Source organism: Cryptomeria japonica, chromosome 4 (genome assembly GCF_030272615.1).
Source record: "Cryptomeria japonica chromosome 4, Sugi_1.0, whole genome shotgun sequence".
Classification (NCBI taxonomy): Eukaryota; Viridiplantae; Streptophyta; class Pinopsida; order Cupressales; family Cupressaceae; genus Cryptomeria; species Cryptomeria japonica.
Genome location: NC_081408.1, coordinates 711,316,546 through 711,337,408, shown reverse-complemented (window position 1 = coordinate 711,337,408; position 20,863 = coordinate 711,316,546). Strand labels below are relative to the sequence as shown.

The window sequence follows — 20,863 nt, the reverse complement described above, 5'->3', positions numbered from 1 at the left end:
GACAATTATATAACTTTAAATTATATTTATTTAACTTTTATGATGAATAGTGCTATATTTTTATATTAACAAAACAAAAATTTAATATATTATACACATGAAAAGTCAAGGAATAACATCATATCCGAAAAATCTAAAGCCTACTTCTCCTACTACAAGACTATATCAAACTTCAAATTGTATTTATTTAACTTTTATGATAAATAATGTTATACTTTTATATTAATAAAACATAAATTAACACATTATACATATAAAAAATGAGGAGAATAATATCATACTTGAAAAATCTAATGACTACTCCTACTACAAGATTATATCAAACTTCATACTATATTTATTTAACTTTTATGATAAATAATTTTATACTTTTATTTAAATAAAACGAAATACATAAAAAATCAGCAAAATAATATCATACCCAAATAATATATGCTAAAATAAAAAAAAAATCTATGCTAAAATCAGAAAACTTAAAAAAAAAAGTAAGACTAAGCAAAATAACTTTCTAAATACTGAATGGGATTAATTAGATATTTTTTTTTCTACCATTGCCATATAAGGAAGGTAAAAAGGAATCTATTTGACTTGTGCCAATTATATATTCAATAATTGAGAATACAAACTATATATGTGCTTCACTCGGTCTCTGTCCGGTGTGCACATGTTTATTTATGTAAGCAGCCTACAACGCCAATAAAATGTGTTTTATCTTGACGTCATTAACCAGGCAAGCCTCTGGATTCTTATGATACAGACCCAAATGTGAAAGACCAGCAAGAAATTTTGGTAAACAAAGAATGGCAGGCTTACGAGTGGTGAGAGTAAAATGCGATGATAATATACAGTTAGTTGGAGTTGGAAGGTTGAGCAACTGAGAGACTTTTGGAAGGCTCAAGTTGCAGGGGCGGATTTAAATTTTAATCAGCAGCCAAGATGAATGTCGTTAAGTCCCAGGTATGGCAGCCTTGTAATCGTAAGCGCGGTATATAACAGACAGTAATAAAGTCCAAATATTTATATTGGAGAAAAATGAGCACTCAAAGAACTCGTGTGGGGAAGTATGAGTTGGGGCGCGTGTTGGGAGAGGGCAAATTTTCCAAGGTGAAATATGCCAGGAATATGGAGAACGGAGAGAGTGTTGCCATCAAGATCATGGAGAAGGACACATTGCTGAAACAAAAGATGGTCCAACAGGTAATACGACTCATCAATTTATTCAATTTTCATTTTTCCTTTCCCCGCTTTGCTTCCAGGCTACTGGTCACACCTTCTTTTAAGCACAACTTCCTATTCTGTGGATTCAACCGTAGGACAAAACATTCCGTACATTAGACAAGAAAAAAAAATCTTGATATGGGAACGCTGCACGGGTAAAAGCAATAGAGATTGTGTTGATGAGTGGTATGTTTCTTTACTTAGATATTTCGGATTACACTGATCCATCATCAGAATGCACAATGCAAATTAAAGTACGCATTTATTTCCAGAAACATACTACTGATTTACATGTAGACTGCTGAAAAAATCATATCTACTAGAGATTCTGTTGATTTACTATTTAGTTAAAATCATACCAAAATTTAACAGATATTCAGGAAATGGTAACGGCAATGGAGAGATTTTATCAATACATTTTATAGTAATATCTCATTAAAAAAAAAATACTCTTTATGTTCCTTAGCACCTATTCCTTCCGTCCTTGAAAGGAAAAGGGGCATCCCAGAAAGACCTTTGAGAAATAGTAAGAACCTTATGATGTATCCTTTGTTAAAAGATGATCGACACAAGAACATACTACTATGCCTTTAAAGTGGAAACAGACATAGTTAATTTCCTATTGCATTGACCCTTTGAGAAAATATAATTCAGCTCACATATCTATAAAAATTTCAGCAGCATAATGGCCTGTAAATTAATACTTTAAAACATGAAAGGAAGAAATGTTAGATAGAAAGAAGAAACACCAATATATGTGGGGAAAACTTTTTCAGGCAAAAAACCCCTCTCTCCAAAGCTTCGAACCAATGTATTAATCTACAACAATGTAATGTTCTGTACGCAGTACGGTATCCTTCAAACACTATTGCTCCACGTACGGTGTAATTCATACGGCTTCCTTAGAACGTATGGTGGTGACTGTACGGTATACTCCCTCCAGCAATCGGTGTGCGGTGACAGATCAGTGACTTGGACCGTACGGTGATATGTTGTGCTTTGACCGTACAGTGGGGATGGTAGTACGGATTGAGCGTACGGCAGTGCTGGCCGTACGGTGATAAGTTGTGCCTTGACCGTAGTGTGGGGATGGTAGTACAGACTGGGTGTACGGTAGTGCTGGCCGTACAATGAGTGAATATCTGCCGAGTCCCGCCCCTCAAGTCCTCCAAATGCTTAGACAGTCGGTGTTTCACAGAGGAATGAAATGAATTATTAATATTTCAGACACAAGGGATTTAGATGAAGATTCACACTTGCCAGAAGAAATAATCTGAGGATTCCTACTTGCAAAGAGAAATTATATTGATAATGATCGCACAATAGATTACACAAACTCCGAACAAAAGCAAAATAGGGTGAGGAGAAACTCCCACCGAAATTGCGTATGCCAAGTAGGGAGGATCTCTCACCTCCGAAATGGCAGACAAGCTGAACTCCAACTGGAACTCGCACATATAAAGAACAATACCAAATTCGCATCCCTACCTACAACCATGCCAAACTCGGCCTTATAAATGGGCTCCAGGAAGTTTCCCGAAGGATTACAAATGACCCACACCAAAAGTTTATTATTTTGTTAATTTGGCCCCCTTTATTTAGTAATTAAATTAATTAATTAAATAAGTCCTTATGATATTATTTAAAATTTAGGACCATTTAATTATTTAACTTAATTAAGTCACTTTATTAAAATTGGGGACATTACAAACAAATAAGTTACGATGCACTTGCGAGCTTATAGCATTAACATGGAGACTACATCTTGCTCTTCTCTAGAAAAACATAGACAATATAATAGCAGCTCTGTGATGATCACCTTATCATCCTTCTACAATGAAATACAACTCAAGCATATAATGCTTTACAAGCTAGGTGCCAAAGAAAGTGTTGTGACATTTTCACACATCACCCCATTGCAAATGGGGACCCCTTCTTTTTCGTTTTCTAGGTTAGTTGTCTTAGTTTAGTCGTTTGGTAGTGTCTTAAGCTATTAACCTTTTACTTGAGGAGGTGTAGTGCCTTAGGCTGTTAGGAAGTGATCAAGTCCCGTATCTCTCTTTAAGTGGAATTGAGGTTAGTTTAGCTCTCAAGGCCTTGGCAATCAATGATTTGTAATGATCATTTCATTTGATCATCATCATCATGCGCCTTCAAGATCAGAGATAGAAATGTTGAGTCAAAGTGTGGAGAACTGTCAGACGAAGTGGAATGCTTGATGAGAGGGTAGTCAGAGCATTAGAAATGATGAAGAAGCCTTGTAGAGATGAGGTTACTTTCATGAGATGAATGGAGAGCCCTTGAAATGGATGAAGTAAGTGAGTGAACCAGCAAAATGGAATAAATCAAGTCACTTCCAGTGACCCCTCAAACCCATGCCTTGCGTCAAGCCACTTCCAATCTCCGACCAGCTTACAAGCACTTCCAGTTGGCTGTCATAGGCCCGACTAGGATGAAAAAGTCCATATACTTGGGTGAGATCAACATTTCTTGAAGTGAATACTGTTGACGTGGCTAAAATCGTATTGCTACAACTCTATCTGACCAATGCAAAATAGAATGTTTTGTTGAGTATTTTATCCTCTCTTGAAAAAAGGGATCCCTAATGCTGTTTTTAATTGATCAATGGGGAGGACCTCAAGGTTCCAATTGTTAGTTCATGACTGCAGGATAATTCAGCGGTTGATGTGTTTTGTTGTTAACACAAGGGGCCTTATGTTCACAACAAGCTTGTCTGCGGCGATTTTCAAATTGCGAAAAATAAAAGCAAAAGAGGTAGGGTTCAGGAGACCTAAGGACAGTGATGATAACAACTAATGTAGTGGGTAGACAGATTTCGATAAACCAGTTTTTGTTTCGCCATAGACATCCTCACAACTTGGCAAGAACAGTGCAAGCTCCAAAGGGATGAAGGACTTTCAGACTATGGGGATTCATCCAGGCACCCAATTCTGGCGCAGCCTAAAACAAACACCTATAGTTGAACTAAGTACAGTTTTGGGTTCAGACTAACCATGTACAGTGACTACAATCAACAGGCCCCCAATGGTATGAACCTGAAATGCATCAAATACCCCCCACAATTGCCATTAAAACCATTGAACTCTACTTCTAACAAGCTGAAAGAAAACCATGCAAACAGAATAAAACCAAAATAACAAACACCGAATCAATGTTCATATATTGATTTTAGCTGCCATTACAACAATTTCTGCAACAGTTCTATGCTACTCCTAATAGTCTAACTACTAAAATCTAACCTTCTACAAAAAATCTCTAACTAGAATCTAACCCTTTACAATGAGAGGCATCTTTCCTTTTATAGATTTTACAAATTGGACCAAAGGCCAAGATTGACTGCATCCAACAGTCCTGATCTGCCTTCTAGAACTTGGCAGCTTTAAGCCATGCCTAGTTAATTCTCAGTTATCGTCCCAACCACTTTCCCAACTACCGACCACTCTGACATCAATTCAAGTCAATCTGGTAGTTGGAAATAACTGACCTGTGTCCTCTCACTTTAAGTTCATTAGATGGGGCCCACAGGTAGTCATGTACATTAAACAATTTCTGTTCTAAAATTGATTTTCTGGAATTAATTCCAGCTGTGTGTTTTTGAGAATGTGTACTCCTGTAGCATTCTGTGTGTTCTTTGTCTTTGGTCTTGAGAATGAAGATTGGTTGGCAAGAGCACGACAAGCCAAATTGATATCCCAACAAGCTAAGAAGCATCTCGTACATTTTCATGACCTTCACTATCCTATATTGACTGATGGACAAAGTTTGTCTAATTCTGAAAATTCAGTTGCTGATTCCTCTTTTAATGAGAGTGCAGTTGTGATTGATAATACTTTTAGTGGGCCAGCTACTCAAGAGGTGCCCTTGATGATTGTAGAAGGTATCTCTCACTCGTGGATTGGTCACCGACTCCACTTCACATGACAGCACTATCCTTGCTGATTGGTGATTACATCTTCTTTGGTTTTGGAGGGATTAGTGATTGTCCTGGTAAGGACCGTTCGACACTTTTGGACTTGGCAGGATCTACACCAGTTTTTCAGCAGTATGGTAGTGTTCAGAGGTGTATTTTGGAGATAGAGACAGAGTCAGGGGTGTATTACATTGATTGGTGTTGGTTTGACAGTATGTTTGATCACTTATGTGATTTCGTATTCTCCTACTTCAGCATCTTCAGCAGGTTCTTCATCTTTGTATGGGATCCGGGTATTGTTTTGATTGGGAATTTTTATCAGAGTGGAGCAACGGGTTGCTTGATGTTGCTTGAGGGCAAGCAACCTGTTGATGTGTTTTTAATGCACATGCGAACACAAAATAAAATACCAAGGTATCTTATCCTCTCTTGAACAAAGTTATTTGAACGTTGAAGATTTGCCTAAGAATCAATCGAAATAACTCCAAGGTTCTTATATGTAGGGTCTCTATGTGTGGATAAGCTTAATTTGGTCTGATGTGATTATGCTGGGATCACAAGGGGACTTACATTTGTATGCCTGAACTTTTAATCTGCGGGAACTCAAGTCCTATCTACTCACCGGGATAATGAAGAAATAGAAAAAGATTGAGGGTTCAGGAAATCTATTTTAGAACCTAGAATGTAAGGAGGTAGATGAACGACTAGGTGGAGTCCTATTGGGCTAGGTCTCACCATCAAACCGAACAATTCAACACCAGCTCAATGCGATCTTCTAGGGTAGTTCTGAAGATGTTCAAATCATCACCATCAAACGTTGATCACCATTCAAGTTAATGCATGAACAATAGACGCATAGCAATTCGAGATTAAGCTCATTCGATGCCAGTTGACCACGCAGGACACACTTATAGTCAATAAGAGGCTAGTGGTTTGGACTAGGCAGATTCCACATGAGTGCATTCAGTAACTTCCTTCATTCAATTTAATTATTTACCATCTAACATGAAGATCCAACAAGAGACCATGCATATTGCAAAGAAATGACACACTTCACCATAACTTCAATGAAAATGGAGTTCATTTACAATTTAGGCAACAATTTCCTGCCTTCTCCTAATCTACTCTAATTGCTATTCTATTCACTATTATAGCTACTAACTCTAAGCTATTAACTAACTATTAACCTTTACAAATGAAGAACCAAAGCTTTATATAGAGAGCTCTTTACAATTCAATGGCTCAGATTGATTTACAATCAATGGCTAGGATTACAAGATGAAAACCCTAATTAGGGTTTGTTACAACAAACTCCTTTAGCCAATGAGAAAATTACATTTAATGCTTGTGAACCAATAGGAAACTAGGGTAGGTACATCAAAGTTTGTACCATCATTGGTGAGTCAGGTATATTGAATCTGGACATGTTGAGGTGGAGCTATCTGACTGGAGGAACAGTGACTGGGATGCCACCTTGTCTTGCGTTTGTGCTTGGTCAAGGAACTTTGTATTTCTTGATAATTAATGTGATGATGATGAGAAGCTTACTTTAATTAACTCTTCTGAAACTATCTGCTTCTTCAACGTACCCTTTCACTAACCTTGGTTGATCCTCCTTTGTCCTTGATGTACTTGATGAATGATGTACCTCCTTGACTCTCAAGTGTTTGATGTACCTCCTTGACTCTCAAGTGTTTGATGTATTAATTTGCAACAAGTAAGTTACAATACACTTGTAGGCTCATAGCCTTCACATGGATACTACATCTTTCTCTTTTCTATAGAAACACAAATAGTATAACAACAACTTTTTGATAGTCACCTAGTCATCCTTCTACAATGAAATACGACTCAAGCATTTAATGCTTTACAAGCTAGGTGCCAAAGAAAACAACTTCCATCTTCAACAGAGAAAAAAAGTTGAAGAATTTTTTTTCATCAATGGCTTCAAAATCATCCTTTTTTGATCTCAACAAAAGCATCTTCTTTCTTGATCATAAATCTCTAAGGAAAGCAAATCCTTCCTTAACTTAGCCTCCAAGAAAAGATAAAATCAAAAAACTAATTGATAAGTAGGAGGTATTTTCCACAACATGTCAAATTATGATATTGCTATCAGGATTCAACTGTGTAGTTTTCAAGTCAAACTCATTGACCCATGTTTCATGAGTAGTGGTTCACAAGAATCCATCTCTCATGGGAATGAATTGTCCACTTAGCACTCATTGCATCTAGGTGATGCTCATAGAGGTAAAGCATTGGGCTGTCCGGGAGGTCACCCATCCCAGTACTACTCCAACTCAAGTGCGCTTAACCCTCGGAGTTTCCTCCAAGCTAAGTGGGATTGCAAATGGGGTTGGCACACTTGAGTTGGAGTAGTACTGAGATGGGTGACCTCCTGAGAAGGCCCAATGCTTCACCTCTGTGAGCATCACCTAGATGCAATGAGTGCTAAGTGGACCATTCATTCTCACGAGAGATGGGTTCTTGTGAACGACTACTCATGAAACATGGGTCAATGATTTTGACTTGAAGACTACACATTTGAATCCTTGTAGCATTATCATAATTTGACTTGTTGTGGAAAATACCTCCTACTTATCAATCAAAAAACTTTATTCCTTTTTTTGTTCTAAAATAGAAACCACAAGTCTTGAATCTCAAGTCTTCATAGAAAGTTGTCAAATCAGTTTTTTTAATCAACAAGGAAACTTTTGATTCCAACCCTACTAAAAGTAGGATAAATCAATATGCACCAAAATAATTAATTAAATTAACTATCAATGTGAGGACTCAAAGGTTGAGACATTTTAATCCCAACAGTCCCCCTTTCTGAGTTCTACTGCTGAACATAGCATGGATAAAGACAACATAGAGATTGTAATGATTCACTCTATAAGTAAGCCAGACAAAGAAGTTAAAAAGAGTTACAAGAAAAAATAACAATAATGTGAAACAACTGAAATAATCTATCAATTCATTTTATAGTTAAATTCTATTATAAATTAACAAAACAGCAGTGTTCTTTCTATCAAATTTCTGCTTTATATGTATATATATCTATAGTGGAGCCATTCCTGCCCCTTTTCTAAAATCATCTCATGACTACTGCCACGGAAGTGCTCCCTTAGCAGGGGCAACTATTTGGATTTTCTTCTTTAGAATCATCTCCCTAGAGCCTAGTATGTTTTAAAACTTCAAAGAAACAAAATATTTTTCGTAGATTGTGGATTGGACGCTGCATACCTAGTTCTTTTGATTTTCTTGCTTAAAGTGGTTCCCATGGAACCCTCCAATTTTTAAAAATTGGAAACACTTCAATAAGAGATTACATGCAAAGGTTTACAATAACAAGTGACTGGTTGGCATGCGTAGGCCACGAGATCACAAGTAGTTTTAAATCAAAGTACCACCAAGGTTGGTATGCATAGGCCAAGAGATCACAACAAATTTGAAATCAAAGTGCCTCCGAGGCAAAAACAACTACAAAGCCACCAAATGCAAGCTTCCACGCTAGAGGGAGGAGGGGGCAGATTATCTCGTGTATGGGAGTTAGCATAAGATAAGACTCATTAGAGGGAGGATTTCGAGCCTCTTAGCCATCCTCAACATTGTGACCACCAAGAAGCCCACACACTTTCTACCTACGTGAAGGAGGCACAAAATTCCTAGACTAGCTTTATCTTGGGCCAGAGACACCCAACTGCAAGGTCTGGCAGTAATTATTCCATGCAGAGGCAGAGCCCCTTCCCTCCGCTAAGGAGGGGGAAAGAAGCAAATGCAGTCGTGGGAATGGCTCCTCCATTATGGCCCTAGGGCCAATGAATTTTGGGGTGGGTTGTTAAGTACAATTTTACTTGTAGTGCATGAAGTGCTTCTCTACTGATTAGAAAGACTTTAGGCATTGAAACTCTGCAGTTACTTTTTAACCTTGCCCCTATATCTTAAAGAAAATAGAGTTTAGTACATAAACTTTCTTATTATAGAGAATTGCCTAAAAATATCCTCGTTATTGAAGACTCTAAAATTTGTAGACTTCAATATTGAAAAAGAATAGTGGTTCTATAAAAATTCTAAATGTTAACAATATATGTCAATCATTGGGTAATAACTAATATCCCCTAATCGAGCAAGTCTCTAAGAGAAATGTCCAAGATGAAAGAGCAATAAAGTTGTGAATCCAAATCCAAGCACTTTAGCTTTGTACACAAGTCTAAAAAAGATGTTTCAAACTCTCAAGTCTATTATAGGTAGGACATCTTTGATTAGGATCCTAGTATGGAGAAATCTTTTGTCTAAAGGGGGCCCTTGGTAAATGAGACACCAAAGAAAATGTGCAAAGTTAGGCATGACTTTTGCATGCCAAATTTGTTTGAGCTGAAAGAGTGAGGTTTGGGGAATAGAATTTAACCCCAATGGTCATTTCAGCTCTTGAAAGTTGTGGAAAAGGCTATGAATCTTGTATAGAAGCCCTAAAGTGTTTTTAAAAAAAAAGTGTATTATAATTCTAATGCTAATCCTTTACCTACACAAAAGTTGCTTGATGACGCAAGTTATGCAACATGACATCAAGCATAAGTTATTGAATGGAGGGATAGAAAGAAAATCATAACTAGTAAGCTTCAATGTTCTTAGAAAGATAGGCTAGGGACTCAAGTCCTTGGAAGTATCAAAATCCCAAAATGTGTGAATGCCTTTTCTAAAAATCTTGAGAGCTTTTATTCCTGCATTCAACCATAGGTAAATTAGAGTAGTTGATGATGGAGGATTGCCAAATGTTACTATTATTAAAGGAAAGATCAGGGTCTTAAAATTTAAAACCATTGCTAGAATGGCTAGGGCCAATGTAATGATGAGTGCATGGAAACCAACTCCTTTGCATCCTTTCTTGCCATAATGTGTGCCATTTGAGAAGTAAAATTTTCGAAGCCACTGAGCCTTCAATGGCAAGGACAATCCATTTGGTGTAGAGCGCAATATTCTACCTATGGATGTCAATTATGTGTTGTAATGTCCCCAATTTTGGTCACTTCAACAATGTAGTTAGCTCCAACTTTATCGGTGTCCGAGGGAATTTTGATGTTGACAATGAGCTTAGATGGTCTAGAGGACTCTTATGACTTTTCGAAGTGGATTCTGACTTTTATTGTGTTCTCCGAGATTGTTGGAGAGAGAATCTAGTAAGTCACCCAGTTGGTCCAATTTTCATTATTCATCATTAGTGTCATCCTAGTATGGTCAAATTTCGATTCCAATGCTTTTTGGCAACTTCTACAACTTGGGAGTATAATGTGCTTTAATTTAACTATTTTACTAAGGTTTCTTAATTTAATTAAAATAATTAAAAAAGCACCTTAGTGTAGTGCAATAGCTCGTTCGAAAGAGAATAAAATGTTTAGAGTCACGGATGCATAATATTGGGACCTTGCATATCAAATATTATCATTAATTTTATAACAGGGTCTTTTGGAGCAAAAAAGGAGTTTTTATCTAAAAGTGAAATTTGAAATTGAGTCTTCTGGAAACTTCTGCAAGAAAAATATAAAAGGAGGTTCTGTGATTGCATTTGGCTTATGTAGACTATTTGATTTCTCTCTGGTGGAATCCTTGTGGTTCTGTGAGATCAGACTTGGTTTAGCTTAGCCTTCCTGAGGACACAAACCCTCTTGGAGAAGATTAATTACGATGGTGAAAATCTTCCTTGGTTAATGTAGTATGGCTAAATTAGAGTTATAGGTTGTGCAAAAAGGAGATTCGCTTTGTAATTTCCCCCTTTTAGACAATCATGTGATGATGTGTCATTAGCCCCATAGTTGAACTACTCGCCAAAGCCAAAAACTCGCCAAGGCCCGAACAAAAAACTCGAGAAAAACTCGGCCAATACTTGGCAAAAAACTCAGGAACTAAAAAAATTGCTTAAATTTAATTAGAAATGCTTTTTTTTTTTCAAAATTCAATGAGAAGACGCATCCAATGAGTCGATAAATGAGAACACAAAAGAAACAAGTTGAGTCTAGATATATTTAAATGCAAAGTGGATACAAAATCGCATCCTCATGAGGAATGCTATGGCTCGAAGCAAATAGTAAATAGTTTTTATATAACTAAAAGTAAATACATCATTACAATTACATCTTCCTCTTCCTAGCTCTAGTAAAAACTAGGGGAGAGGTAGAACTAGAGGGTCTAGTCCTAGAAGTCTGCAGTGGGTGTGACTATGCCTCCTCACTCAGTATGTCTGGCTCAAGTTGTGGCTCGTCCTCCATCTTGGATGTAACTTTGCCTCTAGCTGCACCTGGCATTGGCAATTAATCCTCATCCTCCTCAATGTCATCGAATGTGAAACCAAATCTATCCCCTTCTTCCATAGCTTGCCTCTCCAAATCATTGATCTCATCCTCTGTAAACAATGTAGGCTGCTCCTGCAATATCCAATCACTGTAAGGATCTATATCATCCAAATCAATCGGACCAGTTGGTGCTTCCTCTACCTTCCTTATGCGCGACCGAAGATTATATTGCACAAAGACAAGGTCATTGAGGCGTTTTTGAGCTAACTTGCTCCTCTTCTTTGTGTGGATGGCCTCAAACAAGCTCCAATTGCGCTCACAACTGGATGAACTACAAGGTTAATATAAGATTCTAAGGGCAATTTTTTTGAGATTTGGGGTATTTCCACCCCAACTTTGCCACCAAGCATCTGCAAAATAAAATTAGGTTGAGCGTAGCACCCCTGGCGGGGGTCTGAGGGTGAGAAAGAGAGGGGTAGAGAGATAGGTCTAGATCTTGGGGGAGAGAGGAGAGAGTGAGATGGAGAGTGGTAGCGAGGGGGACAGAGGAAGAGTGATAGGGAGATAGATAGGTCTAAAATTCGGGGCAGATAAAGTAAGTGAGATTGAGAGAGCGAGAGAATGTTGATAGGAGCATATTGAGTACTGAAATTTGACCAAGTCTGAAAATTTAAAAGATCTTCTAAAACCTAGAATTTGCATTATAACTCCTAGATATCTAAAACCACTCTCAAACATCTTGCCAATATATACATGAAATATAACTTAAAGTATGACTTATACTTAAATGTTATATTTTATGTATATATTCTGATGAAGAGAATGAGACTGGCTTAAAAATATATATAATTTTTTGACATTTTTGGGCCTCTTTTTTTTTATGCAGCCGAGTTTTTAATAGAAACTCACCAAGTTTTTGTGAAAAACTCGCCAAAAAACTCGGCGAGTTTTTATGGCGAGTAAAAGTTGTAAAAACTCGCGAGTTTTTAACTACTCGCAGAAATTTGTGAAAAACTCGCCAAAAAACTCTGCGAGTTTTTATGGCGAGTAAAAGTCGTAAAAACTCGCAAATTTTTAACTACTCGCCGAGTAGTCCAACTATGATTAGATATTTCTCCCTTGATTTATTGACTTTCTTGTCTTCTTTGATGTTATGGATTACTCCTCCCCAAATGAGACTCCTTTTTATATTCTCCAATGTGAGGGAGAGTCACACCTCTTCACCATGTTTGCCCTTTGCAATGGTCACAACCCTCATTAACTTGGCGAGTAGTCCAACTATGATTAGATATTTCTCCCTTGATTTATTGACTTTCTTGTCTTCTTTGATGTTATGGATTACTCCTCCCCAAATGAGACTCCTTTTTATATTCTCCAATGTGAGGGAGAGTCACACCTCTTCACCATGTTTGCCCTTTGCAATGGTCACAACCTTCATTATTATAACCTTTTGAAAGAGACACAACCTTTCATAATTATTATCTTTTGAAAAAGTCATAACCCTTCATTATTTATCCCATTCTTTCTTCTCCATTTACCTTTCCTTAATTCCTATGCTCCATTTTTTTAACCCAAATTTTTTGACTCGGCAAATACTCGACAAAAACTCAGCAATTTAGAAAGTACTAAACATTAAAATTTGTAAACAAATAATTTTTTTTTGCAAAATCCAATTACAAAATTTATTAAATTAAAAATTGACATCGCATGGTTTTATAGCTAAAACGTGTTTTACCAATGAAGGCATTTTTACTCATATTTTTCCTGTTTCTGTAAAAACTTGCCCAACAAAATAAAATAGAGTACTTGGCAACTCAGAGAGTACTCATAGAGTTTGCAAACTATGAATTGCCTACTATATTCCCAATCAGGGCCTCCACCTATTGGAATAATTAAAGAATAGACACATACTGATCACAAACATCCTAGACAAGCAGATATGAGGATCTTGTTCTTTACATTGAATGTATACTATCCTAAGCAAACTGAACCCCCCACACAGCAAGGGTTATACTCATTTGAATGCATATTCTGCTACTAAAAAACCACTGCCATTTGAGCAAATCCAAGCAGGTGCACTTCCTTTCAAGAGACGGAAGAGAAATTGATTGAACTTCCTTTCAGACAATTGGTTCTTCCTTTTTGTGTCAGATAGAGTGACTTTTGCGTCCATCAAATCCTTCAAGTGATCTTAAACCATGGTGTACACGTTAATATGAAGGAAAACTTGTGATGCAGGTTGATCCAAAATTATCACCTATGGCTATTTTTGTTTTTTAATATATTGTGGGTCCATGGATGCCTGAATCATCCTCAAGCCTCTCTGCACATGTTCCTGTGTTCTTGCATCTACACTCTGCATCTCTGCCTTATTCAATTCAATTTTACAGAATTAAAAGGGTATCTTGGGTTTTTTGATTGTCACATGATTAAGAAGATAAGCTGATTATCTTAATTAACTGATCATGATCATTTTCAGATTCTACTTTGGATCATATTGGCAGCTTTAGTTGGACATTGAAGTTGACATTTTCGGTTTAAAATTATATACTACTCTTTCTTCAATTTATTTGGGCATCAAATAACACAGGATTCCAAGTAGATTCTGAATTTATCTTCACTGCATTGTAAGCATTTTGATGTTTACTGTTTTGAGAGTCTAAATTATTGAAATATCTTGTTTTTATGAATTTACTTCCTTTGAATATGGTTAGATGTTTGGTTGTGGCAACTTCCCGTATCTTTCTTTGCCTTTGTTACTGGCCCCATTTTTTCTAGTCTTTAATGAAATCTTATCCTTTTGGCTAAATGGAGGAATAAGGAGAAATTAATTAAATTAATTTCTTATAAAGTCATAAAATAAATTAAAAATTAAAAAGTGACTTTATATTTAATTAATTTAATTAAATAGTGACTAAAGTATAAAATTAAAATAATTAAAGTCACTTAATAAATAATAAAGTGTACCTACCCTCTTATAGAAGGAATCTCATGATGGGTTATGCAAAGGATAAATAGAAGAGGGGGATGATTGATCGGGAGACTGGGATTTGGATTTGATGAATTGATTGGTTTTGTAAAACCTAGTGGGTGTCTGCAGACTAAGGATCCTCGGGAACGATAACTCCCATTGATCGCATAACTGAGAGAGTGAAAGATCTCTTGAGGGGTTGCATTGAGGAGATGATACTTCAGTCATCTCATTGAGCTTATTGGAGTTACATATCAGCTTTCAGGTGGTTATGCTTCAGACTTCCATATTTGGAGATCACCTTGTTGATGCATTTATTTTGGGCAAAATCAGATTGACGATATCCTATTGACACTTGGAGGATATCCATTGTTGTTTGGTAGAGGCAGATCAAAGTTTTAAGGGTCTGTCTATATCTCAGTTGCAGACTTCGGACATCACATTTTGACTCATATCTTTTCCAACATATATCGATTTGGTCCTCCATTGGTTCCTAAAGCTATTTGAGGATGAGGCGATGATTTTGTGGTAATCTTTTGGAGTATTTGGTGGCAACATTATTTTCTATGATGGGCTGAACTCCTTCAGGTCTGTCCCCTCTTACTCCATCGATATTCATTGTATGATGCATAAGATTGCCTGAGATCGCCTAGGTTGAAAGCGCTGTACTCTAGTTGGAAACTGGATCAATTTGGAAGGAGTTCTTTGGCTCATAAATGCAGATTGTAAGTGGTTATCAGACCTGTCCATATCAGATACAGGGGCGGAACATTAGTGGGTTCATTTGGGCTCATTAAACTTGGCATTTGTTTCCTAACTCTACATAAGGAATGCGATATATCTCTACATCATAGGCGATCAGTTTGGGATAACATTTGGACACCAGAACGCAGATTTGCACAGTGTTCTCAGACTTTGGTAACAGCAACAGCAGGGACCGCATGTCACTTGGTACAACCTCACACTTCGGAGCCCATTATCATTGAGAATGCGTTTGCTTCCTTCACCAATTTGTACCAGGTTCTTCACATTTCATTTTATTGTTTAAATGGAGAAAGTGTGAATTTCTATCAGTCATTAGTCCTCAGAAAGAACTCAGAGATTTGGTCCTTGCACTTGTACATGTAATTGATCTTTGACAGTATATTGTAAGAAGGGAAGTGAATTTGGTTATGCCAACTGTTTGTCTTAATTATAGTCAGCTGTCATCTTACTTCTTCACACCAAAATTTATTGTCATTGAATCAAACATTAAGTATTATTGTAGCATTATCTCCCTAAACCATTGTTATATGATTAGCAAGTCACTCTTATTGGATAAACAAAGGTTTATAATGTCTTGCCAAATCTGAAATCTTATATCAGTCATTAGCAAAGTTTTTGTCATAATTCCTTCAAAAGGGCAATAGTCTGAAAATCTTCATCAGAATTGGCTAGGGACATTACAGTTACAGCTATAGGCAATCATAAAGATCATTATTATAATAAAAAGTTGCTCATTTCCCTGTGGAATTTATTTTTTGTACTTACACATAATAGTAGTTATTAGCATTAAGGTTTAGTGGTTACGAAGCATATTCTGATTGACATGTATCTGACCAAGATTATGCTATATGTTGTCTTGGGAGGCTTTGTTGTAATATATGTTCTTCCTGTACAGATAAAGAGAGAAATTTCTACCATGAATTTGATCAAGCATCCAAATGTTGTACAGTTGCATGAGGTGGGTTTTTCAATTCTGAATTTAGGAATTTTGTTGTTTATCAATGAGAAGTGCTGATATTGGTCAAAACGACCAATTTAATAGCTAAAGGTGTTCTTTTATCCCCAGACTGAAAATATCCCTTCTTTCATATCAATAGGTTGCTGGATGATAAATTTTAAAATTTCTGTTTGTTAGGAATTTGGAAATGACTAAACTTGATCTTTCGAAATTGAACAGTTTCTGTCTTCGTTTGCATTTCATGAGATCTTAATTTGTTAACGTTAAATATGCATAGAAGCATATTATTTTATGACATACATAATAGGTTTTATTAAGTTGGCAATGTAGTAGCATAGGTTTCCTGGGCTACTTATTTCAGCAAAGTGGTATGACTTTTAACAATGTTGATCTTCTGATTTTCAGGTCATGGCTAGTAAAAAGAGGATCTATATTGTTCTTGAATTTGTAATGGGAGGTGACCTTTATAATAAAATTGTAAGAAGCAGAATAGATCAATTATGAAATAATGATATGTTTCTGATTCATCTTTTAATCAACAATTGATAATTTTTCAGTTGTTTTGGTGTGGGCCAGCCAGCTTTTAATTTATGTGTACAGTTTTGCAATTTTATTTGTGAATGGCAAGGCATCAACTACTTTATTGGATTGGGCTCTTCATAATTTACTTGTTTTGAAATCAGACTCACCATGGAAGATTAAAAGAAAATGAAGCAAGAAAGTACTTCCAACAACTTATCACTGCTGTGGATTACTGCCATAGTAGGGGTGTGTCACATAGAGACTTAAAGGTATGGTACAACTGGAGAATTAATTAATCTTCTGGTACTCCCATTTCATCTTTTCTTTTTGGATCCATTCTTTAAGTATTTTACTTGAACCTATATTTCAATGATCCATGACTATTCTTTGGAAACACAATATGTTATGAACTTGTCTAACTGGACATATGCACCTTTGAGTTTTGTAGCCAGAAAATCTGCTTCTTGATTCATATGGAAATCTTAAAGTTTCTGACTTTGGTTTGAGTGCGCTGCCTCAACAAGTACGGGTAAGCATATTGTGAGAATTTAATTAGATCTTATTGAAATTTTGTTTCATCATGTTAGTCTCAACTTTGAAGCTTCAGGGTTTATAAGATGACAAACAATTTGAATAATCAATATGAATTACCAATTAGTGATGTCTAGGACTTTAAAATTCTTTAATTTTTTGTATTTTGTAAAATGAGAACTTTTTTAGCGTTCTTGTTCGTTCAAATGAATCAGCACTAGCATCAATATTTCTTAGGGTAAGATTTTGTTTTTAACAAGAACTATGGATTTTATTGTTGATGTTGAATTTTTTTGGAAAGGGCAAATTTACTGTGTAGGGTGGTTACATTTCAATCTTTCTAATATTTTAACAACAGTTTGGCTGGCATAATCAACAAAAAAGACATTTTAAAATTAAGTTTGGTTTTAAAAACTAAATAGATACAAAGGTTTAAAGTTATCATATTAAATAGTGTCAACTTATTAAAGAGTATCCTACCTTTTTATAATGCTAAAAAATTTAGCATTATAACTCATGAAAAGAATTCAAGTTAATAACTCGTGAGATATAGTGCATAGAACAAAAGTCAAGTCATCATTGGGAGAAGTGCAGGTTATTTCTTAGAAGATTGTCATATATTTTGTAGCTGAATTCGGCCATTCCAATGATCAAATCTATGAGTGGAGTAGATAAGTGAGAACAACCCTTGCCAATCTGTCAATAATAACCATATAATATTAGGATTTCTCTAAGCTGAGTAAATGTCTTTGGTTCTGGCCAATCCTCAATTGCCTAAAGCTTGGATTGTTCCACTTTGAGTCAATCACCAGAAGTAATCTGTACCAAGTATAGCAGATTGTGTGCAGCGAAAACACTTGTGCTTTATTTTTATCCAAAGAAACTATAAATTATCATGCCATTCGGAAAAATATAAAGGTGGGCTAAGTTCTCTTGCAAAACCCTTTTATGAACCAAGAAGTCATCAAAAGTCTCAAAACAAGCTTCTTCATATAAGGATGAAATGCCTTGTTCACGTTAGCATGGACAGTTGCTTGTGTGTTTGTGAGATGAAAAGGCATAATCAAATATTCATAGTGTTCGTGGTTCATTGGAAATGCCATTTTTGAAAGGAAACCATATGCAACTAAATAGCTTTCTTCATAATCTTTAGAGGAGAGAAATGCTAAAATAGCCTAGATTTGACAATTTCATAAAGATTTACACAAACATACAACACAGGCATAAACATGGCACAATAGTTACCTTGGGAAAACCCTTTCAGGAAAAAACCTGACAAAGGAGCATTCAACGTATTATCACATTTTGGATCACAATACATTATTATAGAATCCATTTCTTAAACCACAATCATCAATTATGTCTAGAAAAATTTGACAACATAAGCCCTTGCAAATACAAGTACAACACTATTTCCATCCTAAGCATCTACTAAATAGACAAAGTCCAAAATTGGATATGAAAAATGCTTTCCAAAATTGTGGACAAATGTGGTGTCCAAGTCCATGGTTCAAATTCCAATGCTTAAGTCACAATTGGTCAACATTCCCAACAGGGAAATATACCTCCCATGTCATAAATTCACCTAACAAATGGGCACTCCGTTTTTGTAATGTCCATTTTATAGGCATTGTGATGTCTTCTTTTTCAGCCTCAGCAAGTGGAAAGAAGATAATTTTATTAATTAAATAAAGTTGTCTTAAAATGATATTTTTAGGCAACTTGCATTTAATTAATTATTATCATGGATACTTTATTAAAATTACTTTACCTGGGGACCAAAAATAAAATAATATGAAGTCATTTTTGTGAAGGAAAAATAATTATTAATTGTTATTTAAAAGTGACTTTTTTCTAGAAAGTTCCAGCGAATATTATAAAAAGAGGATGAAGGGATTCATTTGGAGCATTCTGAATATCTAATATTTTGGTTGAAAACCTAGTTGTGGAGTTGAGTAGATTTTTCTCTGCTATAGGATGAATGCCCTCAAATGAAGATTGGTTTTGGTGGTGAAATATTCTTTCCTAGCCAATATGGCATATTCACCTAGTGTCATGATTTGTGTGAAAGTGAACAATTGGTTGATAGTTGCAGGTCCCAAATTTACAGGCCGGTAAAGCAAAAATAATGCAGCAAATAAGAACAAGAACCACAACATGAAAAGCACACCATAACACAAAGTTTTAATGAGGAAACCCGGTGTGGGAAAAACCTTGGTGGGATTTGTGACCCACAATATTCGCTTACTGGCCAATAAGGGAATATTACTCTTACAATAGGGGCCTGCACATGCAGGAAGGCCGAGTGCCTAGAGCTTATTGCTCAATTACAAAGGAAGTCACAATGACTTACAAAAATGGATTAAACTAATCCAATATCTTGTACTGCTTCAGATTAGCATCTGCTATGCCAGATTCAGTACTGGTTTAAGCTCTACTACATACATAAACCCTTATCCAATAATTCACATATTAGGTTTGCTACCTTTACATCATATTTCGCATCATACCTCTACTTCTCCTCTTTTTGATGATCTACAATGATCTCATACATATATGAGTCATATTACAATCCGCCATGTCGGTTTACAAAATATTTTACAATTAATTACAAAATATATTAACACAATAATGCTGTCGGCCAGGGTGTCGGTATTCTTCTTTTTCGGTGCCGGTGTTCTGTGTGCCGGTGTAGAGTCTGTCTGCCGGTATCACATGATTGCAAGGTTGCCATCAATGACAATACCTTCAATCACCTACAATTTCTCATTGGAGTGTGCATTTGCCAACAATCTCCCCCTTTTGCATTGATGACAACACTCATGAGAAAAATTCAAGAATGTATCCAAAAACTGAAGTCCAAAAATATTTCCAAAAAAATTGTGTGTCCAAAAATGTGTGCTCCCCCTGAGAAGATAATCTCTACTTCCTTCTGACCATTTTTCTCATCACACTACTCCCCCTTTGACATCAATGACAAAGGTTGTCATTCACTGTCAGTGGAGTCCTGCCTGGATTCTTGTAACCGGTGGGTTACAATCTGAAAAATGTCTGTCAAAATTGAATTTAAACCATTACTGAATGTTTCGCTGTCTTTTATTGCCTCTTGAGATCTTTGCACTGTACCGGTGATATGTGCATTTCCTCTTCCGGTGTCTTCAGTCCGGGAACTAGAGCCTCAGATATTTCTTTTCTCAAAGAAATGAGGTAATCTAGTTTTGGACCAAGTCTGCATTTTAAGTCCTTTGCTTTATCCTTTATTCTTTCTTTGTCCTTTTCTAACTGCTTGATTTTCTCTTCTTGCTCTACAATCCTCTTCTCTATCTCCAAAAATAAGTCTGATGTACCAATCAGATTGTCAACAATATTGTTTATCTTATCTTGTGCTTTGCTGATTTCCTTGTCTAGATCCTCTGTCAGAATGTTTGTTTTACAAGAATCTCTATACAGTTTCTTGAAGTCAAAAATTATCTCTCCAAGTTCTGGTAATAGGGTATCCATTTTCTCCTTATTCTTCTTCACAATTTCCTCAAAGAATTTCTCTTTTTCTCTAATCATTCTCTCTTTAAATGTATCCTCATTTATTTGATCAACAGTCAATATGTTGCCGGTGATGAACTTAGACAATGTGTCTAGTTGACCTAAAGAATCTTTGTTACCTACAATGCACTTTGGTG

At 36.0% G+C, this 20,863-nt stretch overlaps 1 protein-coding gene across 3 annotated transcripts in view; it reads left to right on the top strand.

Moving 5' to 3' along the window:
* Positions 1 to 630: 630 nt before the first annotated feature.
* Positions 631 to 20,863, top strand: part of LOC131036174 (CBL-interacting protein kinase 23) — a 103,466-nt gene continuing 83,233 nt past the window's right edge. Inside the window, exons 1-5 of one of the 3 annotated variants that reach the window (XM_057967997.2) lie at positions 631 to 1,197; positions 16,071 to 16,133; positions 16,539 to 16,610; positions 16,817 to 16,924; positions 17,104 to 17,184. In XM_057967997.2, coding sequence (XP_057823980.1) covers positions 1,033 to 1,197; positions 16,071 to 16,133; positions 16,539 to 16,610; positions 16,817 to 16,924; positions 17,104 to 17,184 — 489 coding nt within the window. In that variant the 5' untranslated portion in view covers positions 631 to 1,032. The remainder of the gene's footprint in view (positions 1,198 to 16,070; positions 16,134 to 16,538; positions 16,611 to 16,816; positions 16,925 to 17,103; positions 17,185 to 20,863) is intronic. The other 2 variants (XM_057967995.2, XM_057967996.2) reach the window with 2 other exon arrangements.